This window comes from Lissotriton helveticus, chromosome 3_2 (assembly GCF_964261635.1).
Source record: "Lissotriton helveticus chromosome 3_2, aLisHel1.1, whole genome shotgun sequence".
In the NCBI taxonomy this organism is placed as follows: domain Eukaryota; kingdom Metazoa; phylum Chordata; class Amphibia; order Caudata; family Salamandridae; genus Lissotriton; species Lissotriton helveticus.
Genome location: NC_136062.1, coordinates 984,100 through 997,300, shown reverse-complemented (window position 1 = coordinate 997,300; position 13,201 = coordinate 984,100). Strand labels below are relative to the sequence as shown.

Genomic DNA, 13,201 nt, shown 5'->3' with positions numbered 1-13,201 from the left:
CATGGGCTGTACTCACAAACTAAGCTGCAATTCACTCTCCCGTTGCATATTTTTAACAAAATGAGATGAGAGAGTAAGTGAAAAGGAAAGTTCTTTTGTTGTTTGGGGCACTTTTTTTGCCTATATGACTTCAAGTGCAGGGAAAACGGTAATCGGGTGTAGATGTTGGGTAAAGAACTACAAGAAAACTAGCTGTGCAAACCTCTGTTCATGTAATGAAAATGACACGCACTCACACACTATTGTGCATAAGTCTGTGACCGAAGCTGTACTATGCTATCAAAAACCTGTAACAGCTCAAATGTATAAAAGCATTGAACTGGCTGGCAGTGTCTGCCTTTTGTATTTTTTACATACACATTTATTTTGTTTTTGTAGTCTTGAGGCCTTGTTAAATGAAAGGTTAGTCGTGAAATTGTATTTTTGGAAACATCTAAAGAGTGAACAAAGATTCTTTGACTGCCTTGCTATTGACAGATCCCATTGACACAAAACTAGTTCCTCGATCTATTTTTAGAGGGCTCTGTTGAATGGCAGGTGTGTGTATCTCTTGCTTTTCTTGGGTCGTGGCCTCTCAGGCTCTGAAAAATCAGTGATTGATAGCAAAGTTCTTCACTGTCCTTTTCTCCAAAATGTGGTTGAAGCTATTTTTACACCTTTATTATGTTTCTCTTTGATTAGGTGATGAGCAGCCCTACACGTCTCAGATGGAGAGCTTGACCCTAAAATCTGAGAAGCAGGAACCTGACAACAAGGAGACTTTCATTGCATTTGCTAGAGTATTCAGCGGTGTTGTGCGAAGAGGGCAGACAATCTTTGTTCTGGGACCAAAATATGATCCTACTATCACCCTGCCAAAGGTAAGATTTCATTTAAGACTTCAGTACTGAACTCGGAATAAAAGGGAAAATGCCACATTTGACCATTTATGGAACATGACTAAGTTGAATAAGGCTGATTTAAAGTGTGCGGCCTTGATTTTTGATCCTTCCTCAATTCCAAGCTTTCTACCTAAATGCTGTAATATAAACTATACGTCTTTGAGTGCTATTTGCACAGCCCTATTTATTTTTATCTTACTGTTTGTCAGACTCTTCTGGAACATTTCAAACCTTTGAACCTATCCTCGACCTCTCTCATTGTTCGCTGCCTGGGTAAATGCCGAGTGTTCGCTGGACCTTTGCCTCTTCTATACTATGCTGGAACAACATGCTTTATTTATGTCTCTTTTTGTAGCATTCCTCTCCATACCAGCAGGATGTTTCAAGTGGTATGATTGACATCTACATAAACAATGCATACCTAAGCATCTGCTTAATGACCAAGGGTGGGGCCTGGGTATCTACAGGTAAAAACTCCCCGACACAAACTGCTTATGTATGTCCTCTTATACCTGCCGATATTTGCCAGGTGCATTGTTTATGTCGTCAACTCATCCTTCCTGAAAGAGGTCAATTTCCGTTTCTCCTAAAAGGCATGAAAGGTTTGCGCCCCTTAAGGAACTAGGGGTCCAATGTAGCATAATAGTGGTCACAAAAAGTGGTTGCACAATATATACTGACTTTTGTAATCACAATTTTATGTGCAACCTGACCTATGTACTAGGTCTGTCCACAAAATAACGAATCGAAGGGTGTAACATAACAACTTGCCTAACTGATATTTATTAGGCAGGTTGCAATTTGAGACGCCCTATGATTGATTACAATCGTAAGGAAGGTGGCCTACGTGGTACAGTAGACCATCATTACTGTGATTGTATTTCAAAGTGAGACACTTTTCTTAATGACAGCCAGAGATCCATCATGGAAGCGGGGCTAATTGTATTTCTTTTTGTTTAAAAAAAAATAAAAATGATTTCGGATTTGGAAAACTTTGATGAGAGCAGGCAGTAATGCCCTGGATAGCAACCTACTCCCTCTGAAGCTGCAACCCTAATTCCTAAAGGGGAAATCGCAATTTGCAAGAAATTCTCCTCACATGCTGACATGCAGGGGCTGACACACGCTGCAGGTCACACCCTTGATGTAATATTTTATTGTCTTTTGCCAGTCCATGATCTGCCTAGTCCTGTTGTTTCATTTGATTGCTATAGCACTATATACTTCCATCTGGTGCACATCATCTCCATGAGCATCAGATAATTAATTGTCTTTGGAAAGTGACCATTTTTGATCCCTGCATCTCTTTGCTTAATAATCAGTCTCTCAACATGAAGACATTTTTTAGAAATGACACCCCATCAGTAGCAAGACCAGCAATTACCAGTTCCTTAATAAATGTTTCATTTCAAAATTTCACCTAGAACAGCTAAGCACTAGAGTAGACTACTAAGAACAGGTGACGAAGCAAGAGTACTTCTGGAAACAAAATGTTTTATCGTTTCTGCCTTAGTATTTTTAACACTATTATTAGAAGAGCCAGGGAATTGGGAGATTATCTTCTCCAGATTCCTTCATGGAACTAATTCGGTCATTAATCAACTTAACTTACACAATATCACCAAATCAGTTATCAGTCTTTCTCCCAAGCTATGTGAATCCCTAACTGACATTTTACTCTCTCTCTTCTTTGTCTCTTGACAGTCAAAATTAAAATATGAAAACTGTGCACTAACACCTGAACTGACCTCTAGCACTTACTTTGTGACTACCTTTTTTCTCACTTTAATCAATTTCCTGCATCCAAAATAAGAGCAATTTGTGACTACCTTTTTTCTCACTTTAATCAATTTCCTGCATCCAAAATAAGAGCACCAAAACATCCTGGGACCTTAATGTTGCCACCTGGTGAACTTTACAGTCAAATACTGTTCAGGTGAATCTCAAAAGTTCAATCAATCAATCATTGATTTATAAAGCGCGCTACTCACCCAAACTCTTGTCTTGGGCTGTTTCTACTCAGCTCCAGTGTTTTGCTGAAGAAAATTATTTTGTGATGCCTTGCAGGTAGGATTTTGAGTGGACAGACTTTTTAGTTCTGGGTATTTTTAGGATGAAGATGGATGGCAGCAGTGTTGGAGCTCTGATTTTGTAAGATTTGCTCGCAGTCTTTGACCAAGTCATCCATATTCTCCTCCACTACTTTGCAGAAGCCATTGAGCAGTGAGACTGATTTGCTCAGCTACCCTTTTTAGCCTGGTCACTTTCAGAGCAGAGGAACCATAACATATCAAAGTTTGCTGTTTAGGTCCTTAAGGGTCAACCCTCTGTCCTTTACTTCTCCGTTTTTATTTGCACCACTTCTTTGGTAAGCTGGGTGATGGGAACCAACTAATTCTTAGACTGAAAATGCATGGCTGCTGTGCTGTTAAAGATGATGCTGAAAATGCCATAGCACCAATACTCAAAAGAACTGAAGTGCCCACCATTTCTTTGTAAGGGAATCATCTTATTGGGTTCCTTGGGGGTTGTCAAATACGTGGGTGGCTCGGTGCCCAAGAGAGATGGGCATAGAGACTGTGAACCAATGTTGAGTAATCATTGGGCTACTGAGAAAACACTGCCTGGCTAGGGTTTCAATTCAATGTCAGTGTCCCTTAAGTGAAAGTAGGGATGAAGATGCCACCATCTACTGTAGGAATTTTTTGGTTGCAGGGGCGCCATTGCGTCTGGAGCCACCCATTCTTTAGGTAGAAAGCTAATTCCATTGGTCTGGAAGTAGTGCTGTTGCCAGCAACTAGTGGGATGGGTACCCGGGCCAGAGGTAAAAAGACAACATTTCTCAGGGCTCCCACAAGATGGCTATAAATGTAGCTGTGAACACCCTATGGAATTTGGCGAGTCTGGCACTTAGTGGATGGAGTCTCTTCTGGCCCTGTTGTCATAATGCTTCTACTTCTGGCCAGCTAAGAGGTGTGACCATGTGTTTCTGATACAGCATTTGTCTGTTTAGGTTGTTAGGAGGTCCTTTTAACAGCTAGGCTTTGGTGGTTGTCTGTGAAAGACATCACTTCTCTGGCAAGTGCGCTCCAGCTCTTCAGCAGACAGCTAATTTCTTCATTTCTCCCCAACTTCCAGGAAGACTGCTTCTACAGGACTTCCCAGTTCTTGGAACCAAGTCTGTACTCAGTCTAGACTGGGATAGTAACAATGCAGGAGCGGTTCTTCAATTCTTAATCTTTATTTCGGCCATACGGCCATCAAAGATACACAACAACATAAAACATATACACCATAAAACATCCTCAATAGCAATAATACATGTTTATACATTATAAAATCATTCATAACTGTAAGTTAAAACTATCAGGGTTACATTTAAAGAGGCTTGGAGCTAACTCAAGGGCCGTGACTTCAGCAAACTGGTACGAATATGCCAGACATTGGTAAGAAATTTAGCCAATGCAAACACAGTTGGACTCGAAAGATCAGTTTTTAAAATTCTATACATTGGGAGATACTCTCTGCCACCAAGGTTTCTAATAAGTGGGAGAAGCCAGTATTTCCTCGCTTTCGAGTACGTGGGGCAGAACAGAACTACATGCAGATCACTTTCCTCACCATAATAACATGTTGGACACTGCTTGGGGGAGGGCGGGTTTGTCCAGGAGCTGGTAAAAGCCCGCAGGGGCAAGATGCCATATCTCCATTGCAGAAACAGCTTCCTGGCCAGCACAGGGGACATGGCGTCCAGCACCCTTTCCATCCTGTATATATCTTTACCTAGCATAAACACAGAAGTCAGTGATCCCTCTCGCTGATTTTCCATGGCCGAGGATAGTTTATGGGCGTAATAGGCATCAACCAAATTTCTGCGTGAGATGTTTAGTGAGGCCTCAGCAGGATCGGACCAAAGATCAGGAAACCCCAATACCGTACATAGATTCTGAATATGTTTTAACCAGGTGATCTGTAACGCTTTTGGGGTGGGATAACAGCTCCCCTAGTTCAGCCCTGTAGGGATAGAGTGCTTCACTGCTCCACAGTCTTCGCCAGAAGACTATGGGTCTGAGTCCTATTTCATCGGCTATTGGTCTCAATCCCAGATCTAACCTCAGGGGAAGGGGCGGGGTGCTTGGCGGGAGTGCAGTTATCTGCCTGATAAAATTATTCTCAGTTACCGACAGACTGCGGGTTGGTGTGTGTCCCCACAGTTCCGCCCCGTACATTGTGGCGCCCCTGGCCTGCGCCTTGTATATCTGGATGAGCGGACCCAGAGGCCGATAAGTCGAATTTTTCAGCATCCGCGCAATGCCCCCAGTAGTCTGTACCAGTTTAAGATTAGCCTTGGTCCGGTGTGCCCCCCACGACATGGACTCATTCAGGGTTACGCCTAGGTAGTCGAAGGTGGAGACTCTCTCCAACCGTGCCTCTCCCAGTAGTGGATTCGGGCGCAATTTTTTACTTGGATTCAGGACCATGAATTTTGTTTTTCCAACATTAATTTCTAGGCCCCTATCCATACAAAAGGCCACGAAAGAATCAAAGATCCGCTGGATCCCCATTGGGGTTTTGGACAGCAGCAGGGTGTCATCCGCAAACATAATTGCGGGCACCCTGCTGCCATTCAATTTAGGAGCGTCAGTGTGTTCAATGCCATTCAAATGGGCGATTACCCCGTTGACAAAGAGGCAGAACAGGGTCGGTGCAAGCACACAGCCCTGCCTAACCCCCCTGTCAACGGGGAATCTGTCCGTCAGCTCCCCCGACTTTCCACACCGCACCCTGGCATAGTTGTTGTGGTGTAACCTCTGTAAGATTATTAAAATGTCCGCAGGTACGCCCATCTCGGCCAGGACCCTCCAGAGTTTGCCTCTGGGCACCAGGTCAAAGGCGGCTCTTAAATCCACAAATATTGTGTATAAGCTGCCACCATCGTAAACCACGGTCCTCCAGTAGATGATGTTCAGTCGGAAGACCTGGTCCACCGTTGATACTCCCTTCCTAAATCCAGCCTGGTAGGGACTAAGGGCTCCCGTTTCTTCTGCCCAGTCCTGGAGCCGATTAGGCAGTACCCTCCCAAGAAGCTTCTGGGGTACATCAATCAGACTAATTGGTCTGTAATTGGCTGGGAGCAGGGGCGAGCCCTTCTTGAATATGGGAACCACCTCCGCCCCCAGCCAAGTACTTGGGACTTCCATGCCGCATAAGACTCCATTAAACAAAACGGCTAGATATGGGGCCCACACATCTGGTTCCTGCTTAAAAAGGTCTCCAGGCAGGCCATCCAGTCCTGGCACCTTGCCCGAGGCCAAACCAGCTATTGCTGCCCTAACCTCTCCCACTGTTACTGGTTCCCCCTCATATGCCACCTGGGCACTGCAGGTATCACCCATGCTATCTCCCCCCATCAAGCTATAAAGGGTTTGAAAATGAGCCTGCCAAACCCCAGCTGCGATGTTGGGCTCAATAGCTGAAAGGAGATTCCCCGACCCCCCATTCACTATTCTCCAGAACATTCTATGGTCTCCCATTACAAGGGATTTGTTGAGCTCCTCCCATTGGCTCTCCTCCCATTCAGTTTTAGCATGGGCGAGTACTTTTTTATATGCCCGTCTGCTTTCTCTTACCGTCTCCCCACCTGAGCCCTCCTTGATATTTCTTAGAAGTTCTTGTTTTGCTTTTTTACAGGCTGTATTATACCACATGGTTTTTGGCGCTTGCCCCCTCCTTGCATTATGTGCATTACTATACAGGATGGGAGTCATACCCTTTATAAGATCTTCATGGGCCTGGTATAATTTACCAAGTATTTCAGTATTGCCCCTCTCGATGTCCAAGCCTCCTACACTCTCTAGGATAGGGATTAGCCCAGCATAAAGCTTCGGGAGTTTCTCCTGGCTTGCAACTATTTTTTCCCACCTGATCCTTTTTTTGTTGTTGGCCAGTAGCAACTCAGGTAAGTTCCCCTCACTCGGTGTTGTGGGTTGTTGAAAGCCAGGGTGTGTGAGATCCAGTTCTAATGCGTTATGATCACTATCCAGCCGTTCGGTAACCCTAAAATCCCTAATGGTAGACCAGTTGGTTATCTGTACCAGAACATAGTCCAAGCGGGATTTTCTTCCCGCTCTGTTAAAAGTTGTTCTACTAGGTACATCTGACTGAATTTGCCCATTGCAGGCTCTAATTCCAAACTTTAGGGTTAGGGCTGTGATCTGTAACGCTACGGGAGTCCAAGCCTTCGGGGGAGGAGCTTCTACCAGTGGTACTGACCACCTGGCCTCTTCTTCCATCTGGAAGCCTTCTAAGAGGCCAGGCAGTGGCTCAAATTGGGAATTTAGGTCCCCCCCTACTATATAGGGTAAGTCTCCCGGTATTTCAACTAGGTAGGCTGCGAGCTCATCAATCGTGGGTGACTCCCTGGCTACTTCCACTGGCCTAGAGTAGATGTTAATTAAGGCAAGTTTTACTTGATTCGGCCAGGATAGTAGGACCACAAGGATGTCGTCAGATGGTACCAGTAAGCGTGAAGCCTCACAGCCTAGGTGGGAAGCTACCCATGTTGTTAATCCACCAGAAGGACGGCCTTTGCCCTCCCACCTGGCCGGAATAGAAAAAGACTGGTATCCCTGATGGGTATGTTCCTCCCTGGCCCAGGTCTCCTGAAACATGCAAACATCCCCTGTCTCAATGTATGCAACCCAGTCTGGGGTAGACAGCTTGTTGACAATTCCAGCCACATTCCAACAGATAAGTCTCAGATGCTCTGTATCAGAAGTTACGGGAAGGGGAGTATCGGATTGAGCCGGCTCAGTTGGATCGTAGTTTGTTACATCGAGTACAGTTTCTGTAATGGCTCCAACTGGCTCGGGAGAAACACTGGAGCCATTTTCCGTAGTCATTAGTTCTGGAGCTATGTTTGCAGACAGTCAATCAACCCCTTCTAACCCCCCCAAACAGTTAAACCGGTTATAATGAGAAAAAGGGGTATCCGGCAGTTGGTTAACTGGACGTACGGCATGTTCCCAATATCTGGGTCTCCCTTGTCCAGTTGCCTTGTACTGGCTCATGGTACATACGGATGGGGGGGAAGAAGAAGGAGACTGGCAGGGACTGTATAGTGGAGTCCAGTGATCTATTCGTCCCTGCACAAATATGTAGAACTGTGCCTGGGTCGCGAAAGGAGACCATGATGCAATCCCCCATGATTGTTTTCCTCGTCCTCCCCAGCCAAGGTACCCTTCTTACCATGGTGATCTCATTATTAAAATGAGGAGGTAAGGGCCTGTTCCAGTTAAGCCACTTGATGACTTTCCTCTTTAGTGTTATAAAATTTTCTTTTTCACCACTTTCCAGGGAAGGGGCACCCACCAGTACTACCATAAAGCTGTTGGCTTCCGGGGGCAAATCCGGTCTCCGGGTTCTAGGTGCAAGCCTCCCTTCCTGAGGGGGGGAGGAACTAATGTTTGGTTGGGATCTAGGGATTGTGCCAAGGGATGGACCATGTGTGGCTGCTGCTGCTAGCTCAAGAGGGACAGTATTAGGGCTACTCAATGGGGGTGGTAGTTGAATAGACATAAGTGGTTGCAAGGGGGCGACTACAGGAGTGCCCTGTGTGGGGCCCACATTGGGGTGGGATGTTAGTGAACGGGGAGGGTACCCTGCAGAGGGATTTGGCCCAGCAGGTTTATTCTGTTTGCTAGTCGCAGCATTCAGACTAACTAGGGTAGCTTCTAAGATAGTAAGCCTGGTCTCTATTTTTTTTAGACTCTCACTGATAGGCGTCAGAAGTGATTTTAGTAAAAATTATATGTTCCCGAGAGTTACAGCAGGAGATGATGTGTTAGATGGGGTGATCCCTAGGTCACTGTTAGCAACGACAGTAGGTATATTGTTACTCTTGGGGGGAGCAGCTACTTGTACATTCACTCTGGGCCTATCAGGAGAGTACACCGGCTTAAGATTTTTCCCAAAGTCAGAGTGGGGAGTTTTGATTTTCCCCTGCCCACCCCTTGTCTTTCTTCTACGCTTGTTGGGTGGAGGGCCGTGTATCTCCACCACCACAGACTGCTTAGGCTTGGTTTTCTTAGTTTTAGCTACCGGAGATGTTAGGATAATCAAATCAACCATTGTGTTACTGTCGATTGGTGGTGGGGTATCTTCCATGGACTGATCAAGAAGTGTGTCGGGATTAAGAACAGTATCCCGTAAGAGTATAGGGATGTCCTCTTGGATTGATGTAACCAGAGTGCCCTGACGGGGACTTTCCTCTTGCGAGATAGGGTAGGGGATTATTTCACTAATAGGTCGATTTTTCATGGACTCAATGGAGCGACGGCGCTCGCCCCTACGCTTCTCTAGGGAGCTTTTCTTTTCCCCCTTCCCCCTTCGCTGGTTTGAAAAAATTATCCAGGGGCCCATTAACACTACCCCCTGCCCTTGATGGAGTTCCTCCTTGGGCCGTTGTGGACATAGCTGGGTCCTGTAACACAGTTCAGCTGGGATCGGGGAGTGAAGGCGAAAAAGAGTAGGCCCAGCCCGGCCTCCTTCGGCCTCGGACGGCCACAGACGGTCCCGCCCTTGTCCCGGGCTTCTCCCGGCGCCCTCCCGCGCCGCGGGAGAAGCTACACCTGATATGGGAGGAGGGTGCTTAGGGGGCGTGGCCAGCAGGGAGAGCGTCCAGGTGCAGGAAATGATGGCAGCACAGGGACTCCTGGGCAATGGAGTCCCTGTTCCTCACCTGGTGCTCGCAGCCCTGCTCCCCGCAGTTCTAGCAGTTTCCCTGTCCCAGCAGGCAGCAACGGTGCGCCCAAGCACACGGGCGAAGCGGGACCCGCGGAGCGGGTACCGCGAGGTATGGCAGCAGAACAAGCAGTCCCAGCAGAAAGGACCTCGCAGGAACAGAGCTCGCGCTCAGAGGTCAGCCAATGTCTCCCAAAGAGCAAGGAGCGAGCAGGCTCTTTCAGCGGTGCTCAGGGGGCGTGGCCAGCAGGGAGAGCGTCCAGGTGCAGGAAATAATGGCAGCACAGGGACTCCTGGGCAATGGAGTCCCTGTTCCTCACCTGGCGCTCGCAGCCCTGCTCCCCGCAGTTCTAGCAGTTTCCCTGTCCCAGCAGGCAGCAACGGTGCGCCCAAGCACACGGGCGAAGCGGGACCCGCGGAGCGGGTACCGCGAGGTATGGCAGCAGAACAAGCAGTCCCAGCAGAAAGGACCTCGCAGGAACAGAGCTCGCGCTCAGAGGTCAGCCAATGTCTCCCAAAGAGCAAGGAGCGAGCAGGCTCTTTCAGCGGTGCTCAGGGGGCGTGGCCAGCAGGGAGAGCGTCCAGGTGCAGGAAATGATGGCAGCACAGGGACTCCTGGGCAATGGAGTCCCTGTTCCTCACCTGGCGCTCGCAGCCCTGCTCCCCGCAGTTCTAGCAGTTTCCCTGTCCCAGCAGGCAGCAACGGTGCGCCCAAGCACACGGGCGAAGCGGGACCCGCGGAGCGGGTACCGCGAGGTATGGCAGCAGAACAAGCAGTCCCAGCAGAAAGGACCTCGCAGGAACAGAGCTCGCGCTCAGAGGTCAGCCAATGTCTCCCAAAGAGCAAGGAGCGAGCATGCTCTTTCAGCGGTGCTCAGGGGGCGTGGCCAGCAGGGAGAGCGTCCAGGTGCAGGAAATGATGGCAGCACAGGGACTCCTGGGCAATGGAGTCCCTGTTCCTCACCTGGCGCTCGCAGCCCTGCTCCCCGCAGTTCTAGCAGTTTCCCTGTCCCAGCAGGCAGCAACGGTGCGCCCAAGCACACGGGCGAAGCGGGACCCGCGGAGCGGGTACCGCGAGGTATGGCAGCAGAACAAGCAGTCCCAGCAGAAAGGACCTCGCAGGAACAGAGCTCGCGCTCAGAGGTCAGCCAATGTCTCCCAAAGAGCAAGGAGCGAGCAGGCTCTTTCAGCGGTGCTCAGGGGGCGTGGCCAGCAGGGAGAGCGTCCAGGTGCAGGAAATGATGGCAGCACAGGGACTCCTGGGCAATGGAGTCCCTGTTCCTCACCTGGCGCTCGCAGCCCTGCTCCCCGCAGTTCTAGCAGTTTCCCTGTCCCAGTAGGCAGCAACGGTGCGCCCAAGCACACGGGCGAAGCGGGACCCGCGGAGCGGGTACCGCGAGGTATGGCAGCAGAACAAGCAGTCCCAGCAGAAAGGACCTCGCAGGAACAGAGCTCGCGCTCAGAGGTTAGCCAATGTCTCCCCGGTTCTACTTCTTTCCTATTTGCTTTCAGAGTAAAATTCTGGACAAGATACTGGTCAAGAAGCCATATTTATAGTCAGCTTGCTTTGCTTACCAAATATGGTATGCACTTTTTGAATTTTCAAGGGACCTAAAGTCCTGGGAGTGCATGATCCGTGTGTGATCACCCATGTTCATGTCTTGCAGCCCTAGTCCCCCGCCAACCCCACTTAGGCGGGCTTAGGTGCAATGTGGCTCTTGATAGTAAACCATCTGTGTTAATAGACCTGATATTAGACCATCAAATCCTGTTTTCAAAAAAAGGGCACTGATAAATGTCATTCCGGCAAGGGAACTGCGGATATGGAAGGAGATCTGGAGCAATTCCTCCACCCCTCAGAGATAAGTGGTTTCAGGGAAGGAGATAGAAGATGTTTATGTGCAGTCTCCAGTTTCTGAGATGGAATTTTACCTCTCATACAGGGCCTTACCACTGTATATATGATATATCCACCTCTCCCTGCTCTGCGATCTTTAGCCTTATTATATTCTTTCATGTTTGTAAGCCACTGTTTTACAGAGATATGTACTTGCAGCCGTGTTTGCACTATCTAAAGTACATGCATTCATCTTTACCCTCATTGTTTGATTTATTTTGTACATTAATAAATATACTTCTGTTCAAAGGGATCCTCGTCAATAGTCATAAGCACTGAATAGTCCCGCCCACATGAGGGGATCTCAGAACACTTTAAAAATTATGCATATATGTATAACAAACTTTGTACCATAGTACCTTATGTATATATTTGTAGCCTTTAGGAAGGCTAAAATTAGCAGGTTTCATTAAATTTTCATTAAACAATAGAAGTCAATTTCATAGAAATGGGACCCAGAGACAATCTTTAACAAACCTTTTTTAAAGTAAAAGGCAATATGAGAAAAAGTTAGACAATAGGCTGCAATGCAAAGCATAGTAGAGAAAACTGGCACTTCGCCATAAAGAACCTCACAGTACCCTCTGTTTATCATCATTCCTCATAGGTAACAGTTAAGTCAGTTAATTTTCCCAGCTCCTGGAAACATGGTCTTGGAGCATTGAGCCCTGCTTTTTTGACAAAAATCTGTTGAGACTCATTCCAAACCTTGTAGTTAAAGTATTCACACAATGCCTTTTTACATTTAGGGTATTTTGACACCCTTTTCTAACAGATAAGTAGATATCTTTTCTGTAGAACAATGCCTTCACTTTTTTTGAAATGCCCTTCCTTTGGAGAAAAATGAAGGCACAGTCACAGCCCCACAGACTCTGCATTTTGTGTGTTCCTGAGGATCTTATCCCTGATGCCTGTATTCATTGCCTATCCTTCTGAAAGTGACCTTTGAGGATAGAGAAAACCGGACTATATGGGTTGCAGCAAAGAAACAAACGTGAACATGCTGCCAGATCGTCTGGAAGCCATAGGGAAGCTCAGTCTTCTACCAGGGTTGCTTCTTTCCGCTCCAAGTACTTCCAACGAGGGAGATCCAGAGAGAGAAAACATTAGAGGAAGAGACATGGCTCCCATTAGACTTTGAGAAGCATGATGTTGAGGAGCATAGAGTCGAAGAATGGGAATCTTCTTACTTGCTGGCTGTCATCAGGTAGGACATCAAGACACTCGACTGTGAAGGAACCTTGACGGTCAGTGTCAAACACTTTCGATGTTAAAAACATCGTCTTTGCCGATAAGATTTTCTCTTTTGACGTTGAATCCACCTCAGTCATTGCCAATGTTACCTACATTGACGTCAAGACCAGCCACATCAACTTCAAAGTCATATGTGATGTCCAGAGTGAAATCTGTCACCTTCTGTGCAAATATATCCAAGATGGTTACAGAAACTGTGTCCAGAAAGACCTGCCAATCCAGGCTCTGTGTTTCTCCTTCACCGCATAAACCAGAAATACTACTTTCTGGTACACCTTCACCACCTGACTTCTCTCCAGTTTCAGTAAATTCGCCTAGGCTTTTCCCTACAATCTCCCATCACCTCTCCTTCTCTTCTTACAAGACCGCAGGGCAGTCCACAGTTGTCTCATAGACATTACTTGAGATTCAGGTCTAAACATAGATC

The 13,201-nt window shown here is 47.2% G+C and overlaps 1 protein-coding gene across 6 annotated transcripts in view; it reads left to right on the top strand.

Moving 5' to 3' along the window:
• The window catches only part of EFL1 (elongation factor like GTPase 1), a 1,213,944-nt gene that overhangs the window by 365,146 nt on the left and 835,597 nt on the right, over positions 1-13,201 (top strand). For all 6 annotated transcript variants that reach the window (XM_078684725.1, XM_078684721.1, XM_078684722.1 and 3 more), the window contains one exon: positions 682-860. In XM_078684725.1, coding sequence (XP_078540851.1) covers positions 682-860 — 179 coding nt within the window. The remainder of the gene's footprint in view (positions 1-681; positions 861-13,201) is intronic.